The sequence below is a fragment of the Martes martes genome, assembly GCF_963455335.1.
Source record: "Martes martes genome assembly, chromosome: 16".
NCBI lineage: Eukaryota > Metazoa > Chordata > Mammalia > Carnivora > Mustelidae > Martes > Martes martes.
The window spans coordinates 50771010-50794741 of record NC_137904.1 but is presented as its reverse complement, the minus strand read 5'-3'; the positions used below and the strand labels follow the sequence as shown (position 1 = coordinate 50794741).

At 46.0% G+C, this 23732-nt stretch overlaps 1 protein-coding gene across 2 annotated transcripts in view; it reads left to right on the top strand.

The window, feature by feature from the left end:
• Positions 1–15033, top strand: part of TEX2 (testis expressed 2) — a 102748-nt gene extending 87715 nt beyond the window's left edge. For both annotated transcript variants that reach the window (XM_080825465.1, XM_080825466.1), the window contains exons 8-12: positions 1474–1606; positions 7048–7173; positions 9498–9707; positions 11660–11780; positions 13362–15033. In XM_080825465.1, coding sequence (XP_080681591.1) covers positions 1474–1606; positions 7048–7173; positions 9498–9707; positions 11660–11780; positions 13362–13484 — 713 coding nt within the window. In that variant the 3' untranslated portion in view covers positions 13485–15033. The remainder of the gene's footprint in view (positions 1–1473; positions 1607–7047; positions 7174–9497; positions 9708–11659; positions 11781–13361) is intronic.
• Positions 15034–23732: the final 8699 nt, after the last annotated feature.

Below are 23732 nucleotides of genomic sequence, written 5' to 3'. Positions count from 1 at the left end.
AAAGCAGTTTTGTGAGCTGCTACAAACAAGACAGTCGCATTGAGCTGCATATCACTTAATGTCATTTGTGGAAAACAATTACCTTCAATTACAATAAAAAGAATTTGTTGAAAACAAAATGGGACTCGTTCCGCCTTTAGTGAGGAATTACACCATTAGTGCCTCTTGAGGTGAAGCAGAGCTTTCATCTGAAACGGTGGCCAAATGGGGGATTGGTTATTTACTGTAATTGCTTGAAAATCCTGCTGTGTGTCAACGATGGTTTTAAATTAGTTTCCTGCTTCCTTTTCGATGTTGTCATGCATCTTATGAGGATCTATAAAGTTGATAAACATTTAAACACCCACTTGAGGGATCCCACGTTGATGAAAGTCTGTGAAGTGTTATGGAACCCTGAGTCTGAACACTCATGGCATAGCATGTTCTACCCCCAAACCCCAGAGTCCTGGTGGGGCAGGTCGGGAGGTGGTCCCTGATGGCATTGTGGCCTTCTGGTCAGTGGCCACTTCTGTCGGTGGCCCATCCCAGTGCAATTCCACAAGGATGAGAGCCTCTTACATACGAGCTCACTGACACTGGTGTCTTTTGTAAAGAACAGCATTTTTGGTTTTGGTTTTTTTTTTTTAAGGATTTTATTTATTTATTAGAGAGAGAGTACACAAGTAGGCAGAGAGTCAGGCAGAGAGAGAGGGGGAAGCAGGCTCCCTGCTGAGCAGAGAGCCTGACGCAGGGCTCGATCCCAGGACCTTGAGATCATGACCTGAGCCAAAGGCAGAGGCTTAACCCACTGAGCCACCCAGGCGCCCCAAGAACAGAGTTTTAAACTAAGTTACCAAGAGGTTACCCTACTTTATCCAGGTAATTCTGGGGCTTGAATGTGAATTCTTTTATCCATTACTAAGCAATTTCCAAAAAGAAGAGGGTACTAACGATGTTTGTCCCTCTCCTTATCATACTGAGCTCAGTCTGAAGCATTTCCTGTGCCCCATTTCCCCACCCCCACCCCCCCCACCCATGAGATCATTTGAAGGCAGTGGTTCTCACACACGTCTTTAAAGAATAGCCCAGCATTCAGTGAGGTCTCTGCACCTCTCTTCTGCCTTATAACTGGCTGGGACTCAGCAGGCCTTGTCCTGGCTTCACCCTGGGTCAAGCCATCCTCCTGGTGGGAGTGTATTTTCCTACTACATGTGAGAATGAACCCAGAGAACAGGACCCCTCCAGCATTGACAGGTGCACTGAGCTCACCGTTTTAATGGATATTCACATGTTGGCAAGTTGACAAACGCTTGAACCCTTTCCAGGAGGACCTCCTCTTGCACGCGTGGGTGGTCCAGGCAATATAAATCTACAGATTTTCAATGTGATACCTATTTCGATACTTTAAAATACATATTTTTATACTGTCATCTATAGTCATGTTTTTCTGGGGTGAAAAAAAAAAAAACTTCTGTATTTTCACCATTTCTCCAGGGCTCTGGATCGATTTGGAAATGTCCTACAATGGGTCCTTTCTGATGACTCTCGAGACCAAAATGAATTTGACCAAACTAGGTAAAGAGCCTCTTGTTGAAGCCCTGAAGGTTGGAGAAATTGGCAAAGAAGGGTAAGGGGCCGCATGAATTTACTAATCCAACCCTGGGGAACCAACCTCTCCCTCTAGTCTTTGAGAAACAGCTTAGATTTGTAGTAGCCTTAGATGTTGAGTGAGTTTCCGGGCAAATACTTTCAGACCACAGAGGATTTCAGGGGATTATTCCCTGTTTTCATCCCCACCTCTGCTCAGCGCCTTGTGACCTCGGTGTTGCCGGTGGGGCGCACAGCATCAATTACTCAGAAAGCATCACTGACCGAGACCTGTAGGGCAGGCTTTTCTGCACAGTAAAATGTTCTGTGAAGAGATCATCATCCAGAAACTTCCTCCTTCAACTTGCAGCCCCAGACAGCATTGTGTGGGCAACGCTAAGGGCCCTAGGGGGTCTATCTGCTTTAATCACAGAGTCTGAATTATTTCTAATAAGACGATTGATTTTGCAGCCAACATGGTGCTCCTAAAGTGTTTTGAGATGTATTTTCCTTAAATAATACAATATTGATTTGTTTAGTAGTGAATTCTTCTCTTTGTAGAAGATCTTGCTTCTGCTGCCCAGAGTTTGTCTGATTTGGTAAATATTTCAGATTCATGAGATAGTTAATGAAGGTTAATTTTTTCCCCCTTAGATGCCTAGAATGGGTAAACTGAAACTTTACATTCCCATATACTTTAAAATGACTGCCTCTGACCACAAATTTAAATTATGGTATTGTCTTGACCAAACTAAAAATGCTGAGTATGATCTTCTCACATTTTTATCCCTTTGGCATGGAATTAATAGTACATTGACAGGAAAACCCCACAAGGAGCCACCTTCTCAGGGTCTAGATAAAAGACACACAGACTCTTAGATTTTTGCTTAGTTACGATGCTGACTAACGCGTATATTCGTACATGTGGTCATAGCAGATGGGGGGGCTCATACATTTGAGAATGTGCTTTTACTTAGATTATTCTGATTTAATGAAATAATTAGAGAATTTCCCCACCTGTATGCAATCTAACCTGTATCTGTGCTATTTTCCTTTCGTTTTTCTGCTATTTGTTAAAATGTGTTTGGATTCGGCAATCTGTGGATTGTATTTTCCGGTGAGTGGTGTTTATCAACTCTCCGTGTAGCATTTCATACCCTGTAGGTGCTGAGTCTTGTTTTGGTCCCATGTGACGCCACTAGGAAGCTTGTCCTTTCATCATGTTCCTGGACATAAAGGCTCAGTGTGTAGACCTAAGAGGATTGAGGTCAGAGTCTATAAGAGGCTTTCCTGGGAGGGAAAGTCTTGCCAACTTCCCTGATCTGAGTTGCTGGGCTTTTGATCTAGGTCTCTAATCAGACTCAGTTTCCTGTGTCTGGACACCCCCACTGCACTGCCAGGGACAGAGCACACTTCAGTCAGAAGGAGTCCATTCTGGAAACAGCTCTGTGCCAGCACCATTGGTAGGGGGCGTCTTGGGCAGCAGGTGGGACCCCGACACAGTTAGGTCCCTGAGATTCTGGCCGTGTAGGCGTTCCACGTTCACCCTTACTCACATGGCTCTCTTGGCACGATTTCAAGTTCATAAACCCTGGCTGATTAGAGGAGCAGGTTTCTGAGCAAGCAGTGCTTCTCCAGAACGCATGGGGAAAAAAAATCCTTTGCTTTGGGAATATGGTAGTATGATTTTGTAGTATACTTCTGAAGTACCATTTTTTTTTTTTTCCTGGTGGAGTCTGGTATAAAATGTCTTGCTTCTTCCTATGACGGTGTTACCTTATATGTTAATGGGTAATCGTCTGTTATTTAATTTTAAAAGCAAGGGCAAAGAGCCATTCCAAAAGTACTTCATTTGGGAAAAGAGGCCTGGAAAAATGGACCATTAATTTTTTTTTTTTTTAACATGAAGAACCCCTTTGGGAATCCGAGTGCTCTGGATCCTTCTCCCTGAAAATGCCCGCACATATACTGTTTGGGTTCACAATTTCTGGGAGTATTAAGAGCCTCTGAAAGCCCATCCATGACTAAGAACCCAGTAATCCCAGAAGTGATTCTAGAATCCACACCTTCACTTCCTCAGTCCTGAGCGTATTGGAACGCCCTGAGTGTAAATACCAGGGAGAGAGCAATGCGCCACATTTTCCTTAACAGCGAATCTCTCCGAAGATAGCCTGTGCCAGGGCCTCTGCTTTGTCTCACGGCTTTTTCTCAGTCCCCCTTCAAGTGTGCAAGTGATCGTGCCCTGGGGGCGGGGGTGTTTCTCTAGAAGATGCTGCTCACCCTGCGGGAAGCCCCACTTGTAGAAAGTTTGCTCGTGTCCTCACGTTACTACCCTGAGGATGATAGTAAGAAATGGCAACCTGTGTGGTTTTAGTCCAGTGAAGCCCTTTCTCTTTTAAATATGTGTGTACTTTTTATTCGTAGACTTTTTTCCTTTAGTCTTTATTGCCCAAATAGCCGCCCTTTTATATATTGTAGTTAACATCACTTTGGGGCGATAAGGTGCTCGAAGTAGGATTCAGGTAGCAAGCTGAGCAGTCATAACTTTAGGACTTGACCCAAAGAGGACCAGAGGGAGTCAGGAAAATGTTCTCCATGCTGGGGGCTCTCTGAAGGGACCATGGCTTTGGAGGAGGGCGTTTCCTGTAAGGCAATTGGCCTGTTCATGCTCTACCTCAGCAGCCTGGGTCCAGCGAGCCAGTGTCCACAGGGGTGCCCCTGCCATCTCCATATTGGGTCACGAGTCCACAGCATACCCCAAACCACCACCATCCTGAAGCTCCTGGTTTTGGGGAGCCAGGTGCCTACAGCCCACCCCATGACCCGGCCATTCTCTGTGGGTGTGCACACGTGCGTGCCTGGGCCGCATGTATGGTGGCCACCTCGCTGGGCTGTCTCATCCTTCACTTACAGTTTTTTGGAGCTGCCTTTTAGAACTGTCTCTCAAGTCTGTGACATTCTTTTAACTATTTTGAGCATCAGCAAATCATCCTGCTTTGGATCCTGGAGAAATTGCTAGTTGTTCAGAGGCGATGGTGATCATGAGACCAAGAAATAAAATGGTCTGTCCAAGATAGAGTATCAGTGATACAATAATTCACTTTTTCTTATGTGTCTGATTCTAAGCACATGTCCAAAAAGATTTTTAGCAGCAACAGCAGAACTAGAATTAGCCCTTTAAGGTGGCTTTTTGAAAGGATATCATACTCATCTGGATTCTAAGATGCATATTAAAAAATGAGGCTTATTACGTTCTAGCATTCTTATATAGGAATATGCAGTGTATCTTTCTCTGAAGCTCATGCTGCCATCGTGAGATCATTAAATGTACGTTCAGTTACAAAACTATCTGCCAAACACAGAGTGACACATTTAATTAGCTGGTGCCATGTAGAGGTACCGTTTAAGTATTTAAGTATCTGGTGCCATGTAGAGGTACTGTTTGTTCAAAATCACAATTTGATGTCACCCGGTCTACTTTAACTGATAGGGTGTTGTCTCAATGACTAACTTCAAGCCACAGAATTTTTCCTGTTCTCTGGCCTGCGGAGGATTAATTTGGGAACCTGAGAGCTCTTCGCAGTGCTCAGCCCTTGGCATCTTCTTCTTCAGGCCTGGGGGCTGCCAGATGACAAGTACCAGTGGGGACAGGAGGGGGTGGGGGCTCAGAGGGCCTCACCGTAGCCCCAGATCGCAAGGCAGCTTTCTGTGCTGCGCGGCTGAGGAGCCGGCTTCCTGGGCCGTGAGGACACAGACGCCTCGCCTGCTGGCGCTGGGTCTGTGAGCCAGGGAGCCCGGGCACTGTGCTGCTGGACGAGCAAAACAGACATCTCAGGTGGCCACGTGACCTTCGGGGATTTGCCTCCCTGACTTTCCTCAGGCCAGGCCCCAGCTTGGGCTTTCTTGGGAATACTATTTTGCTGTGCACATTTTATATAAAAGAAGATCTCTGTGAAGGCCGCCTGACCATGGGAAGCTCTGCCATGGCTTTGCGAGCAATGGGCACCCGTAAGCATTCCCGGACTAGCCCGGACGCTGATGGGAGGGAGGCGGAGTCAGTCCGGTCCTGTCCCCTTGGCCAGGGACAGGAGGCTTTCGTATCTGCAGGGGGAGCTTCCCTTTAACTGTACACTCAAGCCTGTTGGCTGAAACAGCTGGTTCTCGTGTTTCCGAGCTGGGCTTGGGGAGGAGCCCGGTGTCCTGCCAGGGAGGACACTTGCGAGGTCTTCTTACAGCCCGGCTCCTGATCAGGGGTGGGGATTTCAGCCCCACCCTTCCAGGGCTGGGGCCTCTGCTGGCCCTTCAGGTCTGCACTCATGTGTGTACTCTGCCCTTGGGTGCCCTTGGCCCCCGTTGGCCAAGAGATGGCTGCCTCCCCTGCTGCCCCCCCTCCCCCCCCCGCCGTGAGCATCAGAGGAAGACCCCAAAAGGGATTGCACCTGTAGGGACAGGACCTAAGCCTCACTGCCTTCTCCTATCCTAGTAATTTTGTCCTGATCAAAAATACGAGGCCTCGCCTCAGCTTTGTGACCATTTGGTTGCTTAGTAGTGTTCAGAGACTAATCTGTCCCTTGTTCGCTTCATCCCAGTTAAGTGTATGAGCCTCAGAGATGGACCCGGCCTCTCTGCTTCTCTGAAGCAAAGCCGCTGTCCAGGGAGGGAAGGGAACTGCCTTTCATGGGGCCAAAGCTCAGCCAGGAGCCCCGCCCTGTGCCATAGAGGGGCACTTGCCCCTGCTGGGGGTCTAATAACCCCCCTGCCTCTGGACACTGAGTATCCAACCTGGAAGGATTAATGAGGGACTTTGCTCCTTGATGAGCCTTCGTATTACTTTATTTTTAAAATGGTTTTTTAATTTGTATTTCCCCAGGAAACTTCCTGGGTTCTCCCATCAGTTGCTTCCCAGAGTCCCTTGAGATTTGTCTCTTGTGATTGTTGAGATTTGTCACTTTTTCTATGGCCTTTAGGAGCTAAGGCAGGTATGGGGTAGGCTACGTAGCTTCACTAGGAAGGAGTCTTGAGTCAAAACGAATCTGGAGGTGATGAAGGAAGCATCATAGTTATCGAGCTGAGCCAGAGTCAAGGGACTTGCCTGAACATACCTGTCATGGGGGAGAGGAGGTCATGTCACCTACATAAGCTGTCACCTCCCCCCTGCAACCATCGTTCTTTCCATTCTCCCTCCCACTTGGCTCCTGCGCACTGCTGATGAGGTCACTGCATTCTGTGTCACACCCCCACCTGTCCTGACGCATGCGCAAGATGGAACTCCTGAGGCCCAAGTCCTCTGTGCTGCTCTCGGGGGACTTTGTGCTGAAGAGTCTCCCGGGTACCCCAACCAATCCCAGGGCTCTTGGATTGGGCCTCGTCTTTTCTGGGTGGGGTGGGAAGAGTGAGGACACGTTTGCGGTGGGGCATGTGTGTTCTCTATCGAAGCAGAACCCCACGGGCAGGCTAAGGTGGTGACTCTGCCCTCATCAGTTGCAGGCCCAGGGCATACTGTCTGGCGGACAGCGAGGAGGAGTCGTCCAGTGCTGGCTCCTCAGAGGAAGACGACGCTCCAGAGCCCAGCGCAGGAGACAAACCCCTTCTCCCAGGGGCCGAAGGGTGAGTGGATCCGGTTTCCAGGGTCTCCACGGGTCAAGGTGCCAAGTCGGGAGTGAGCTTTTCCCCCTCTTCGCAGTAATCTTTCTTACTCCTTCACGTTGAGTGAACGGTTTTTGAATTAAGAACCCAAAGTGGCTTCCAACCCTGGGCCCCACAGCAAAAACACCCGAATAGCTTTCCTGAGCTGAGAAGATTCCCCCATCAGAATGGCTTTCCCAGGCCATTGAAGAAAACTAGTATTTTCTAAAGATTTTACTTGAATTCAAGTTAGTTAGCATATAGTGTATTATTCGCTAATTTCAATAATTAGCATATATTGTATATTGTATTATTAGCATATGTTGTATTATAATTAATATATTAGCTTATACTGTATCATTAGAATTGACTAATTCATCCCTTGCATGTAAGAAAATCAGAATTGAAAGGCCTGCTTGCGGCCAGGGGCACAGCTTATGCAACACCTCCCCCTGGTGTCGGCAGAGGGCACTGCGCCCCCTTGGTCCGGTCGCGTTTCTGTTGGCGCTGCCTGCGCCTTCCTGCAAGACCGGAACGCTGGGGGGATTTCTTTGGTGTAGCTCGAAGATGTGGGTCACTTAGCTGATCTTTTGGATCATGAACTTCATTGCCTGTTACTTGGATTATGGAATAATTGGAGCGCTTACACAGCTTCTCCATAAGGAGCTTTTTGTTATTTAAAGTGAGTTGGAGAAACGAAGATTATAAAGACAGCAGAGATTGAGAAGCACTTAGTAAGAAAAGAGCAGCCTGTTCGCTTTTGAAATCTGACAGAGGATGGAGAGAGCGTGGACATTTGAGGAGTTGACACTAAAGTTTGTATATGTTATTTAAAACCTACCCTCTTCACCTTCCTAAGAATGACTGCTTTTCCCTACACACACATACTGTGCCTGACACTCTGAAACTCTGGAGGGTTGTTAAAAGCAAATATCCTCTCTTCTGAGGGAAGTCTTATGTAGCTAGTACCTGATAGAAAAGCTTGCTTTCTTGGCCTGCTGGCGTGCCAGCTTGATGGGTAGTTTTCTTTCTTTCTTTTTTTTTTTTTTAATTTTTTATTTTAATAAACATATAATGTATTTTTATCCCCAGGGGTACAGGTCTGTGAATCGCCAGGTTTACACATTTCACAGCACTCATCATAGCACATACCCTCCCCAGTGTCCATTTCCCCACCACCCTCTCCCGTCCCCCCTCCCCCCAGCAACCCTCAGTCTGTTTTTTGAGATTGAGTCTTTTATGGTTTGTCTCCCTCCGAATCCCATCTTTTCATTTTTCATTTTTTCTTTTCCTACCTCCCCCCAACCCCCCCGCATTGCATCTCCACTTCCTCATATCAAAGAGATCATATGATAGTCGTCTTTCTCCGATTGACTTATTTCGCTAAGCATGATACCCTCTAGTTCCATCCACGTCGTCGCAAATGGCAAGATTTCATGTCTCTTGATGGCTGCATAGTATTCCATGGTAGTTTTCTTTAGAAAGGAGTTCTAAGCCCTTTGAAAAGTAGTTGCCATTTAAATATCACCTAATAACATCACCTAAAAGGCAGTCAAGGGGCTCAGTGGGTTAAGCCTCTGCCTTCGACTCAGGTCATGATCCCAGGGTCCTGGGATCGAGCCCTGCATCGGGCTCTCTGCTCGGCAGGGAGCCTACTTCCCCGTCTCTCTGCCTGCCTCTCTGCCTACTTGTGATCTCTGTCAAATAAATAAGTAAAATCTGTAAAAAATAATAATAATAAAATAAATAAATAAATAAAAGGCAGTCAGTTAACTGCCGGATTTTATGTCCTGTCGTTGCAGCATGATTTCTTATTTGATGTGTAGAGATGGGGCGGTTTCTCTAACAGGACGCAGGATTTATAATCAGTCATAGTAGGTGTAGTAATAAGAGGAGGAGGTAGTATGAGGACAGGTGAGATGCCTTCTCTGCGCTGTGAGAACTCTGTCTCTCCGTTGGTCATGATGTGGACTCTGTCCACTCTCTGCAGCTTCTCTAATGTAGTAATTCCTCAGCTGGAGCTTATTTTGCCCCCAGCGGACCTCAAGCGACGTCTGGAGACATTTCTTACTATCATGACTAGGGAAGCATGCTGTTGAGGTCTAGAAGGTTGAGGCCAGGGATGTGCCTAAGCCACCTATTGTGCCCGAAACAGCCCCGAGAACAAAGATTTAGCCAGTCCAAAATGTGGGTGGTGCTTCGGTTGAGAAACTCCTGTCTGAGGTGAGGTGAATGCAGAGCCGCAGGGTTGTGGGGGAGAGGGGGCAGAGTTTATCCTAACACCTGTCTGCGTCCCTCATTTAAAGGTATGTTGGAGGTCATCGAACAAGTAAGATCATGAGGTTTGTCGATAAAATTACCAAGTCAAAATACTTCCAAAAAGCAACAGAGACAGAGTTCATTAAGAAGAAGATTGAAGAAGTCTCCAACACACCCCTGCTGCTAACCGTGGAAGTGCAGGAATGCAGAGGAACCCTGGCAGTCAACATTCCACCTCCGCCGACTGACCGAATATGGTGCGTACTACCGGTCACGTGACCCTGCATCTCCCGCCGGCCACCCCCCTACCCAGAAATGATGGAAAGCGCCCACTCCTGGGCAGAAGCACTCTCAAATGTTCATCATGGAACCTTAATGTCCGTTGCAAATCCAGTTCTGCTTTCATCTGTGAATGTTTGATTCCCATCGAAAGCTTCCTCTTCACATGTTTCTCTTCTCGGTCTTCCTCCCCTTGGAAGCCAGCTCTTTCCATCAGTTAGAACAGCCACCATCTGTAGAGCTCTTATTCTCTGCCTGGCATGGGGTGTCGCTGCTTCACCATCAGTCCTCACAGTCACAGCATCCTGCAGAGATGGGTACCACTGTCACCCGCTTATGCGTTCAGCAGAGCCCGAGATGCTTAGGGAAGACTCCCTGGGTTAGACCTCCGTGTTAAGGAGGCAGAGCCTCTGCACTTGGTAATTATGGTAGGAAGTCTAACCAAGGAGTTGTCATCGAATGAACCAGTGGTTCTCAACCCTACCTGCCGTAGCACAGTCAACTGCAGACTTGTTGAAAACAAAGATTTACCCAGCCCCCAGGATCCAGGGCATGGGGCACTAAGCCAGGATTGAGAACCACTGAAATGACCTATTATTCATGGGTCCAGCAGAAGAAAATCACTATCTGTGAACTGCAGTTTAAAATTGACATTCCATATCCTTTAAAATGTATATAAGTGTATACAGTGATTGCAGGAGACTTCATTGTACCAGAAACTATGTTGGCATTAAAAAAGATAGCTCTGTTCTTTCCTAGAGTTGAAACTGTCATGCTGGTACATATCCCTGGCATTCAGAAGGGTTTATGAGAATGATCAGAAGACAGTTTTTCAATCGACTAACCATTTGAAGATGGTACCACTGCTTCCCAGTAAAAATTTTAAAATGCCTTTTTAGATTTTATTTTTCGAGAGTAGTATTTTCATTGGGCAAAAAAAAAAAAGTGATTGGGAACAAATGAAAAAAAGTGGAGGGGAAAAAAAAACCTCTCATCTTACCACCCACAAATAACCATTATTAAGATCTTGCTGTACAGTCTTCCAAACCTAACAAAAAATATTTTTTTAATAGTAAGAGTTGACACATTTCTTCACTTTCATGCTTTAAGATGTATTAGTTACAGGTGCCACTGCTTAGTGGAAGACAAAATTAAAGGCTTCTGGGGTCCTACTACCCAGTGCCTTTGTTATGAATCCATAAAGTTAAGTATAGATCTTGGGAGTGTTTAGAAATGCTTGTAGCAATTTGACATTTTTGTTGTAATTTTTAGAACATTGATCCATGACAAATGGAAGTGTTTAGGTAGTTTGATAGCACACAGTCTCGTGTCTGGATCGTTTGCCAACAGTTCTGAATGCCAGTCTGCTCTACTGGGAAGCCTTAGTAAGCATGCTGTAGGGGATGGGATGAAAAAGCAGGTTACAGAACGTTCTCTGTTTACATATGCATGTTAGGAGTGTGGGGGAAGTTGACCCTGGTCCTGTCTTGGGGGTGAGATTCAGAGAGAGGCAGTATCTTTCACATTCTTCTTTGTACACATGTATATTTTGGGGTTTGCAATGTACATATACTACCTTTATTAAAATAGAAACAAAGATCTTTGCTGTTTCAGGAAAAATAACAACAACAAAAACAAAAAAGCAAACAGAAAATAATGCCCAGGTCAGACTTTTCCAGTAGTGCTTCCTAATTTCCCAGCTTGTCAGAACTGTTCTTGGATCATCTCAGCCGTATACATAGTCCACAGATGTGGGAGCTCACGATTCCTGTTTGCTTCTTTGAATCATTTTAGAGGGGATTTTCACAGCAAAAGAACATTTAGATAGGCAGATAGCCCTGGGTAAATGAACAGTGTTTGCTGTTGGTACTTGTCTACTTCCTCTCTTTGCATCTAAATGTAGTTGTTTACTACTTGTCTTCTTCAAAAGGTACGGTTTCCGGAAGCCACCATATGTAGAGCTGAAAGCTCGGCCAAAACTTGGAGAGAGAGAAGTGACTTTAGTTCATGTGACAGACTGGATAGAGAAGAAACTGGAACAAGAGTTTCAGGTAAACGTGTGGTTGTCACCTGGTGTGCGTTTCGCCAGAGTCTCAAAGCTCAGGGCAGAACAGAGGTTCTGAGGTCCATCCGGGTCAGGATCTGCTTTTGAGAATCTAATGAAAGCTATGGGCCCTCATCCCAGGAAAGTACCCATCATGATCAAACGGGCATACCACTTTAGGTACAGTCTCAGAAACCCTGAGCCCTAGCCACAGAACCCCGTTAAGTTGTTCAGAGGAAGCCCCAAAGGTGGGTTCGCTAAGCCAGAGCTCATTCTCCAAGCCTGGCTTCTGCTTTCTGCCGCCCAAGCAAATAGCGGTGTAGCCAAGGCCCTGGGATCAACTATCAGGTATTCAAGGCACAGTTGTCCTTTAAGGTGTCTTGAATTGGCAAACAATTTACTTTGTAAATGAGTTTCACCTTTTGAAGGAGACCCCTAATTTTGCAGGGGTATATTTTGAGCTCTTGCCTTTAAAAATTTATATTTGTATTTAAAAGCTATGGATGAATGTTAACGGAAAACCAGTTTCTGGAAAGCTTAGCAATATCGCCAAATGGAAAAGTACTTTGAACGTAGTGAGAGGAAAGACCACCTTATTTTTTTTTTCCTTTTCCCTAGATCCTACAATAGGCATTAGAGTGGGTCATCTCTTTCAGGGATATTGGGGTACAAGGAGCACAAAGAAAGGACAAGGGGTGGAGGTTGGCAACTGGGTTTTGTGTTTGGTGGGGTTTTTTAAAAAGATTTATTTATTTTAGAGAGAGAGTGTGAGGAGGTACAAAGGGAGAGGGAGAGAATCTCAACCAGACTCCCTCCAGAGTGCAAAGCCCATTGCAAAGCCCAGCTCGAGGCTCTATCTCATGACCGTGAGATCATGACCTCATTCGAAATCAAGAGTCACACACACTGGGCTCAATTGACTGAGCCACCCAGGCACCCTGGTATCTGGTAATTTTGAGGCAAGTTGGGAAGTTGATGCGTAATTGCTACAACCTCCCATAGCCATCTTTTTTTGCTTTTGTGTATGCTTTTGTAAGAGGGGTGTTACTGGAGACTGAATGAATTGCCAAAATTCATTTGTGTAAAATTAGTTTATAAACAGGGTAGGCAAAGCACCATTACTATCAATCACTGCTTGTTTTTCTTGTGTTCATTATAAAGTAGGATTTCTTTCATTTATAGCTTTGTCTGGTTCTGGGTGAAGAAAATTAGTTTACATTTTGTTGCTAAGATTTAAATGAATAAATTCACTTGGGATTTGTGTTCTGGACATAGCAATTTGGAAATACTAGAAGTCCCTGAAGCCGATTCTCTTAAAATAATGGTGTTGAATATTTATGAATTCATGAGTAATTTTACTGTATGTACATGAAATCAAAGGCTGCTTCTGCCCCAGAGCTGAGTTCGAGTTCATATGCTGATGTGATTCGACTCTTTAAATGTGGCAGAGAAACTAGTTTAGAATGTGCACAAAAAGTTGTTTCATGTATACTTCTAAAACTTCTCCAAATCCTAAAATGATCAGAACAAATAGGGTGACACCCTGCGAAAAGCAAGCATTCTTCCACATGGCTATTTCTTTCTACAGAAAGTTTTTGTCATGCCAAACATGGATGATGTCTATATCCCTATAATGCACTCGGCCATGGACCCTCGCTCCGCTTCCTGCCTCCTCAAGGACCCACTTGTGGAGGTTGCTGATCAGCTGTGATGGGTGAAGAGCTGACCTTCCCAGTATTAGGAGACCTAGCTCAAGGTGTGGGGTTCTCGGCTGCCATCCGTGCTGTAGCACTGGCCTCTCCTCGTGCCACAGCTTCTGCCCTCTGCCTGCTGGTGCCCATTCCACTGCGAGGTATCATTCCACGCGTCTGGGAACTGGTGTCCGGGTTGCTGGCTGCAAAGCTTAGACTCAGCCAAGGGGACTGTGGGACAATCACCACAGTGGACCCAGAGGCTACCTATGACTCACTCCATGGCTCTTTTGAGTCTACCAGTTTTTGTGGCAGCAAGAGCATAGTAAAAGCAAAGCTGTACAACTGGAAGGCTTTCCCTTTGCCTCAACTCCTCCAAAGCTTTTCCTCAGGCGGCCGGTGCACAATGGAATGTTTTCTCACTTCTGCATTTTGTGGGTGATGTAGCCCTCCAGGCTCCCAGAGAATGTCAATTCGGGAACATGTGGAGGGTGGGGAGTGGAATTTTGTGAACCATTTCATTGATGATAAAGAGATACGCATAGCAACTTAACTTTTTTTCATATTTTGCATTTTGGAAGCAAGTAGCCATAGAACACATACACACTAACATACGATCGACAGGGGTGGGGACAGTGGGATTTATGTGAACATTAGGCAAAGCCATGAGATCAAACCATCCCAAGCCTTCTACCAATGAGTTACAATCACCTGGTTTTTAACTAATCCCAAATGTTTTCTTGAGACATGAGCATATGTGAAAATGTCAAATACTGCACATAATGAATGGATTGGGGTCAGGGTAGAGAGCCAGGTCCACATCTTTCTATCAGGCACCTCCTATGTGCTCTGTGCTTTATATAGGCATCTACATGCTTTGTTAATCTAACTGGTTTAGGGTATTTTGAGGTTGTGGGCAGTTTCCTCTTTTGACAGCCAAAACAAACTGTCACCTTTGAGAGTCAAGACCAAGTTTGCTCAACATCAAACACTACATTATCTAAAAATCCATGTGACCTTTCTTTAATGTTGCCAACCTTATTTGGTGCGTTTGTGTCAGAATCTTTAGTTTACAAGTTTGGGGGCTCTGTAGTTGTATAATTTGCTTTGAGAAGTACTCTTAAAACACAATTTTTTATTGTTTAAAGCTGCATTCAACATCAAAACTACTGTGGGTTAACTTTTGATAACTTACATCTGTGGACAAAGCTAATAGTGGTTTTTTAAACAGCACCTTGCCTGAACATGACTTTAAAGAAATTAATATATTGAAAAAATATATTTGAATCCTTGATTACTTTAATTGCACCATTAAAACATTTGACTTAAATTATTTGATCATTCCAGTCGGTGTACTGTTCTAATTTCTCAGTGTGTAGGCCGATTTGCCTGTCAGTCCGCATGTCTTGTTCACTGGTCTATAATTTTTGTGCAATAACTAAAGGCAGAGGACTAGATGCACTACTGTGTAAAGAGATTACACGACTACCCTATTGCACTTAAATAGTATGTGGGGATTTACAATCGCTTGCGTTGTTTCACAAAATAAATATCTCAATGTCAAACACTAGATAAGCATCCAAGTTATTTCTACTCAATCCATTTTGAATAGGGAGAGAATAAGCAGCGTGTACAAGTCACTTGGGCACTCAGCTGCCCAAGTAGCTTCCATTTCCTGGGTGACCACCAGATGGGCTAATACTGCAAGGTGGTCCTCGCCACACCCTGACGTTGCTGATTTTAAGAACCTGAGAGACAGTCTGGTTTCTGCGCTCGTCTTAACACCCTGAATAGCCTAGTTAATCCTGTTAATTTAAAGCGCCCTGCACTTAAGATACACCAAAGTAGTTTAAACACTGCCCTCGTGCATCCTTGCCCTTCAACAGTGCTGCCTTGCACTCAGAACTGATACATCTTTCACCTAAACCCTGGGGAGAGATGGCTCATCACCATCAATCTGGACTGGGAAGGAGTGTGCATTGCATTTACTTTGGTGCCTGATGTGCCCAGTAATGCATGAATGTATCTTTACAACGACCTTGTTTAGGCTAACTGGGCTAATTTGTCCAAAGCCTTTATCCCACGCTCAGCACAGTATACAAATACGCAGTTGGCCCTAAATGATAGTCTTCCTAAGTGTGTTGCTGCTACACCTTAGGCTAGTTTCCAAATTCATGCCGCATCAAGACTGAAACCAGTTCGTTTGAAGTATACCGGGGCTCTTACACTGCTCATTTAGCAACCCCCTCAACCCCCACCTTTCAGAGGCCATCCACGCCGCGGTTAACCAGCGGGTATCCAGGATCACGGTCAGGAACGTGCGGGGCACTGGGTAGCAAAGCCTAAGGGATCCCCAACGCCCCTCCAGGGCGCTTAAACCTTGGCTACGAGACTGAGGCTGGAGTCGTCGCAACGCCCCGCGGAAAACCTCCCAGCTCCCTGCAGCCGCTCTGTCGCTCGCGGTTAAAAGGGCCGCGGGCGGGGTAACCAGACGGCCCCAGTTATGCGCAAGCGCAGTACTCTGGCGCTGCAGCCTGACCCCCGGCGCCACGCGCAGGCGCAGCGGGGGCTCAAAGGCAGCGCGTCGCGACAAGGACACCCAACGCCGGCGCTGGCATCAAATTATTTTATTGAGGGGCTGTGGGGAGAGGTCGAAGGGGAGGACAGCGAGATCCGATGCCCTCGGCCCGGCCAGAACCTGCAAGAACGAGAGGAGTGGGTTAGTGGGGGTGCGCCATCAAGCCGGGTCCCCGCCCGCCGCAACCCCGGAGGCCCGGCTCAGATTGTTGTTCGCATCACCCGCATCAGCAGTCTAACACGTGCTTTTTTTGGGAATGTCATCACTGCAGGACCCCCAGCGACCCACCCGGCTCCCGCGCCGACCCGCTAGAGCCCATCAGAAACACACCTCAATTTCCCAGCGTCACAGTCCCCGAAAGAACGAGCCGCCCCCTCCGGCTTCTACTTAAAGGGCTGATAGGAGGCGGTTGGGCGGGCCTTGCCGGCAGTAGCCAATAGCAAGTGAAACATCCGGTCACGTGCCGTAACGTAGCCTAAGGAGGGGCCGTGCTCGCTTGAGTCCTCCAGAGTGTAGAGTGGTCAAATGCCAACCATAGAGATGGGAGTCAAAGAAAGCCTGCCAGTCTGCATTTCTTTCTATGTTGATTGCAGGCTTGTAATCAGCCCGTTTCTCTGCAGTTTACAGGAAATTTTTACAAATAGGACCCAACTGAGTCACTTGTTTGTGATGTTCTGTGCCAGGAGGTAGGCTAGGAGCTGAGCATATAAAGGTGCTAATCTAACTTTGTCTTTTTTTTTTTTTTTTAAGTAACCTGTTCGGGCAAGAAGAGTCTTTGAAACTAGAGGATGTGCAACCAGATCCTGACCTTTTTTTTTTTTTTTTTTTTTTAAGATTATTTATTTATTTATTTATTTGACACAGAGAGAGAGAGATCACAAGTAGGCAGAGAGGCAAGCAGAGAGAGGGGGAAGCAGGCTCCCTGCCGTGCACAGAGCCCGATGCGGGGCTCAATCCCAGGACCCTGGAATCACGACCTGAGCCGAAGGTAGAGGCTTTAACCCACTGAGCCACCCAGGCGCCCCCAGATCCTGACTTTGTGACGAATTTGTTGTATGACCCTCAACTGGAGGAGATTAGGAATATCCAAAAAAGTTGTTGTGAACATTAAATGAAATGATGTCAGTTGCCTAGCACATTCTGAGTGGTAAACAAATAATTGTTTTTATTTTTATTTTTTTTTTTTTCAAATAATTGTTTTTAAAGGACTGCTGTGATATGGAAAACTTATGTGAGGGCAGTGCTTTAATAAATGCTGAAATAGAGCTATGAGCAATCCGCTGTGGAAGCCCCAAGGACAGAATGCCCAACTTTGGGCAAGTTAAAAGTACTTCTAAGTACTGAACTCTTACTGTAACCCAGGCACCCTCTTCATTACAGGTGACCCTTGAACAAGGAAGGGGGTGAGGGAGGCGTTGGGGCACCCACCACGCAGCGGTGGAAAATTCCTGACTCTATTATGACTCCCCCACCACCACCAAGGGGTGGTGCCTGGGTAGCTCAGCAGGTTAAGCTCCTGATTTTTTATTTCACCTCAGGTCATGCTCTCTGGATTGTGAGATACGCCTCAGGTGGGGCTCTGGCAGGTGTGGATCCTGCTTGAGATTCTCTCCCTCTGCCCCTCGCCCTGCTCCTGCACATTCTCTCCCTCTCCCTATTTCTTTCTCTCTTAAAAAAAAAAAAAAATTCAGGGGTGCCTGGGTGGCTCAATTGGTTAAGTGGCTGCCTTCAGCTCAGGTCATGATCCCAGAGTCCTGGAATCGAGCCCCACAGTCGGGCTCTCTGCTCAACGGAGAGCCTGTTTCTCCCTCTCCCTCTGCCTGGCTCTCTGCCTACTTGTGTTCTGTTTGTCAAATAAATAAATAAAATCTTTTAAAAAATTCGTGAAGAGGAAATACATTTGCAGTGCTGTATGGTATCTGTTGAAGAAAAAAAAAAAAAGCGGACCCACGCAGTTCAAACCCATGTTGTTCAAGGGTGAACTGTAATGGAGAAAAATATGGCACTGTCCCATGAGAGCTTAATTTACCTGGAGGGAGAACAGCAGCCAGTCACAATATCTGGTTTTCTTTATTTCCTCAGTGTTCTCTTTGGGAAATCTTTTCCTTTTTTCCTCCTAATTAAAAACAAGAAAACCATTTCAACCTGAGCTTGTAGTTACATTGTACTTATTTTCATTATTTTCTACACAGTCTTTAGTTAAATTTAATTTAAATTTTGCTACAGTTTGCATTATTGCAAAGAAAGCCCCACGGAATATTCTTGTGGGTGTGCCAACAAGTTCCTTTGGGGTATGTAGATGGAGGCACAATTGCTGGGTGGTAGGGTAGGCACATTTCCAATTTTCTAGATAATAGGGAATAACTTTCCAAAGTGGCTGCTCTCCTTTGCACTCCCGCACTGGCCTACACCCTCACCAATTTTTGATATTGTCAGACTTTTCATACGTGAGTATACAATGGTATCTCAGTGCAGTTAAATTTTTAAAGCGTTTAGTAATTTTTATATGATCATTGAGCAATCAGCTGACAATCAGGTTTTCTCTTCTGCAGTTGCTCTTTTAAAATTAAACTATTAAAAAAATTCAACTTTATATACAGTAAAAGGTACCCATATTAAGTGTCCATTTCCCTGGGTTTTGTTTGTTTGTTTTTACAAATAGATAGATTTGGGGGCGCCTGGGCGGCTCAGTCGGTTAAGTGTCCGCCTTTGACTCTGTCATGATCCCAGGGTCCTGGGATTGAGCCCCACGGCTGTTTCCCTGCTCAGCCTGGGGCCTGCTTCTACCTCTCCCTTTGCCTGCTGTTCCCCCTGTTTGTCAAGTAAATAAATTTTTTTTTTAAGATTTTATTTATTTACTTGACAGACAGAGATCACAAATAGGCAGAGAGGCAGGCAGAGAGAGAGAGAGGAAGAAACAGGCTCCCTGCTGAGCAGAGAGCCCGATGCAGGGCTCGATCCCAGGACGCTGAGATCATGACCTGAGCTGAAGGCAGAGGCTTCAATTCACTGAGCCACCAAGGGGCCCCAAGTAAATAAATTTTTTAAAATGTCTTTTAAAAACACCAAAACCCAAAAACCAAATAGGTACATTTGTGTGACCTCCCCCACAATCAAGACAGAAAATTCTCACTGATCCAAAATGCTTCTCTCTTGCCTCTTTGTAATCAGTGCCCCCCCCCCTTCCGCCCCCGCCTTCAATCACCAACTCAGGCAGCCACTGACCCATGTTCTGTTATTACAGAATGGTTTTGTCTGTTTTAGATTCTCTTGTAAATGGATTCACGCAGTTTGTACTCTTTTGTGTCTGGCTCCTGTCCCTTAAACGAATGTTTTTGAGATTCATCCATGTTATTGTATCAGCGATTGATGCCGTTTTATTGCTGAGTAGGATTTCATTATATGAATATGCCACAGTTTGTTTTTCCATCCACATGTTTACAGAATTTGGGTTGTTTCCAGTCTGGGGCTATGATGAATAAAGCTGTTATGAACATTAGTGCAGAAGTCTTTTTATGGACATTTGTTTGCATTCCTTCTAGGAATGGAATTTCTAGATCATGTGATAGGCATATATCTTTAACTTTATAAGAAACAGCCTATTTTCCAAAGTGATTACACCATTTTACACTCCCACCAGCAATGTATGAGAGGTCTGGTTATTTCAAATCCTGGTCAGCACTTGACATTGTCACTCAATCTAATGGGGCTCCTCGTGGTTTTAGTTTACATTTTTCTGATGTCCAAAGATGTTGACCCTCTTTTCATTTGGCCATGACTATATCTATTTTTGTAACGTGTTCAGATCTTTTGCCCACTTTTATTTTTTTTTTTTTTTTTTTTAAAGATTTTATTTATTTATTTGACAGAGAGAGATCAGAGTAGATAGAGAGGCAGGCAGAGAGAAAGGGAGAGAGGGAAGCAGGCTCCCTGCTGAGCAGAGAGCCCGATGCGGGACTCGATCCCAGGACCCTGAGATCATGACCTGAGCCGAAGGCAGCGGCTTAACCCACTGAGCCACCCAGGCGCCCCCTCTTTTGCCCACTTTTAAAATTCTTTTCTTAGTAACGAGTTATAGGAGTTCTTTAGATCCTTTTTCACATCTAAGTATTGGGACTATTTGCCTTTTTATTTCCCTGATAGTGTCTTTCAAAGAGGAGGCATTTTTAATTTTGATGAAATCCAATTTATCATTGATGGGTTCTAAACAAGAGAGTGACAGTGTGGTAGAGTTCAAGCTCCCTGTGACATTCCACAGCCCAGATTTATTACCCACCCACCGCCCCCCCCCCCGCCCCGAGAATAACATGAGCTACTAATACGGGAGTGCCTTCCACAGGCAAGGCACTTGACATATTTTAGTTCTAATTCTTGGGATAGTCCTGAAAGGTAGGGAATGCTATTTCTGGTTTTTAGCTCTAAGTTCCAGAACAATCAGAACCAGGGCTCAGAGAGATTAAGTAATTCGATTACATTTGCACAAGTAACAGATGGCCAAGCACAGCTGGGATTTGAATTCATAACAATTTGATTTTAAAACTTATGCTCTTTGATCACTATTCCATGCAACCTCCTAAAGGCCACTCGTTTAGTCAAAACCATTCCTTGTTGTCTGAGAAGGTGGAGCTCATTCAACATACAGACCTACAGACCTCACTTTTGAGGGACATTTACTAACTTCCCACCCCAGGAACTACCCAGTGAACCAAGGGACCAGGAGCAGATAGGGTGGTGGGGAGTCCCAACTTAGAACGGTAGATGGACCCAGAAGTTATACAGAAGAGCTAAGACCTAAGTCCCTGGGAGCAGAGTCAAGAAGGGCACTGAGCCTGGAGGGGCCTGGGGTGACTGTGGAACAGGGCTCCTGGGAAGCGAAAGGGACACCAGCACGTGGGGATGAAAGATGGAGAAGGGGCACCTGGGTGGCTCAGTGGGTTAAAGTCTCTGCCTTCGGCTCAGGTCATGATCTCAGGATCCTGGGATCGAGCCCCGCATCGGGCTCTCTGCTCAGCAGGGAGCCTGCTTCCTCCTCTCTCTCTGCCTGCCTCTCTGCCTCCTTGTGATCTCTTTATGTCAAATAAATAAATAAAATCTTTTTAAAATTGAAAGAAAGAAAGATGAAGAAAACGAGAACACTGTCTAGAACAATCATCCAGCCGGCGTTGTGACTCGCTCCTGTGGCTTCCATGGGTATATGTGTGGAGGGAGGTAATGTGTGGAAGCTAAAAGGGACCCAAATCATCCCATTGTAACTTCCCTCAACTTTCCTCTTCTCTACCTCAACCTAACACAACCCTTGAGACCCTTCTCTGTGGTCTCAGAAGATGTGGCCTCTCATTCACTTTCTCTTTCAGGAAACACTTTAAAAGTCCTTCCATGCTTCATCCTATTCTGGGCACAAGAAATACAACCGTGAAGGAGAGTCTCTATCTTCAAGCAGCCCACAGTGTAGATGAGGGTAAAAAGAAAACCCTTACATTTTATGTACTTCATGTCCCTTTTTCAACCTCCTTCGACCAGAGTCGTCTTCCGAGCGCTGGTGTAGGTGGGGACGAGAAAAGGAGAAAGAAAACTCTGCTTTACTAAAGGTCGGCCGTGGGCCACGCGAGGTCAAACCCATTGTTGATTTAGTCCTTCTAGAAATGCTGAGCCAGCATTTTAGTCAGGGTTTATTGGTTTTGGGTGATGAACCCAACTCGAGCTAGCTGAGGTAAACGGGGGAAGGTCTCCTGGTTCCATAGAGGAGGCATGCCAGGCTGGGCAGGCCAATCTCAAGCCAAATCAAATCAGAACGTACGCTTGTCCCGAGCACCTTGACTCCGTCTGTGCATTTCTTGTCAACTTCCTTCTTTTCTGTTGGCTTTCTACTGGATGGAGGCAGTTCCTGGGCCTCCTACCTCCTGGCTTGGCCACCAGAAAGGAAATGAGTTTCTTTTTCTGACTCTAGGTGGAGTAGGGTCAAGTGAAGGTGGCCAGATGGGTGGCTGTTTTGCTTGTGTAATACTGCATATCCAAACCACGCCATGAGTCAGAGCTAAAAACATCAGCCATTTTAGTATCTCTTGCAAGTGTGAGTGTTAACTAGGCTCAGCTGAGAAGTTCTTCGGCTCCATGGGGCGTCCGATGATGACACCTAGGGGCTTGACTGGGCTAGAACATCCAAGGAGGCTCGCCCAGATGGCTGACTGCTGGGGCTGGCTGGCCGCTGGGGGCTCAGCTGGAGCTGTTATTTAGGACAACTCCGTTGTCCTCCAGGTGGCCTGTGGGTGGCTTGGGCTTCTCCCAACACAGCAACCAGGTTCCAAGAAGCAGAATCCACAAAGTGAGAATTCTAAGAGGAAGGAAATGGAAGCTGCCAGGCCTCTTAAACCTGGGCTGGTAAGTCCCTGAAGGTCAACTTCTGGTCAAGACCAGCCATGGAGCCTGTCTAGATTCAAAGGAGGAAAAACAGCTCTATCTTTTTATTTTTAACTTTTATTTACTTACTTATTTAATTTTTAATTTTTATTTATGTACTCCCCACTGGCCCATCCTGGCTGCCTTCCCCACCTCATCTCCCACCGGTCCCCAGTGTGGACGTCAAACTCGGGCTCACCGAAGAGTCAGCTCGGGCTTCCGTGAAGCCACACAGGGTCACCCGTTCCTCATGCCTTTGTTCTGGCCCTCCTCTTCCCCTGCCAAATCTGAAAGGACCCAGTGCAGAAACAACTTCTTCCATGAAGCCCCCACTGCACGCCTCTGCCCCCCTCCTGCTCCATCCGTCCCATCCCTTTCCTTCCCCCGGACCCATCTCTCTCTTGAACACCATAATTCTGTTTCTGAGTTTACTCCTGCTTTCTCAAACTTTGCACAGTCGCCCTTGCGTGGTGCTTATTTCGGGGCACGTCCTAACACTTTTGCCAGCCTGCAAACTCTGTCATATTCCCTCACGGCACTTTGTTGTCAGAAGCCCTCGGCAATATTTGCTAAAAGAATGAATGAATGAGTAGTCATCATCTGTGGAGAAGTCAGAGATGAAGTCATCGGCAAAAGGAAGCTGACTAGATTAAAACTAAGTTTGCCTTCTGCTCTGAAATCCGGTTATGTCTGTGAATGAGTTCTAGGGAGAAAGGAGAGAAAGTCAGTAAGGTCTACATATGTATTAAGCTGTGAGAAACACAGTCCGGAAGGAGGAAAAAGAGCCAGAAAACGGTAACACCCAGAGAGGGAAAGTTCAGAAAGAAGAACTACTAACACGTCTGAAGGGAGGCTCAGGAAAAACTAGACGAAGCATGGCCACTGGGATTTCACAAGAGGAAGAATGTTTATGAGCTGCCTGAAGGAAGTTTCCAGAGAGTTCTGTGGAAATAAGCCAGACCCCAGGGGAGGAGGAGGGACTGGCCAGTGAGGAAGTGGAGGCATTTTGAGAGGACAGCCATTTTCACACTGGTGCTGAGCTGGCTCTTGGAGAACATACATTTCTGATAAACGGTGATACCATGGACGCCTCCCCATGGTGGCACACAGACTTGGTATAACTGAGTGTGAAATACGGCAGCTCACAGGTGAGTGAACAAATAATCAGTCAGGATTAGACTGGATTATCTCACAGGGCAGAACTGCCAGGAGGAAGCTCACTCTTCTCTCCCAGATGGCTGCTCTATTATTCGCATTCTTTTGCACACTCCCCCGATGAGTCTAGGAGTCTTAC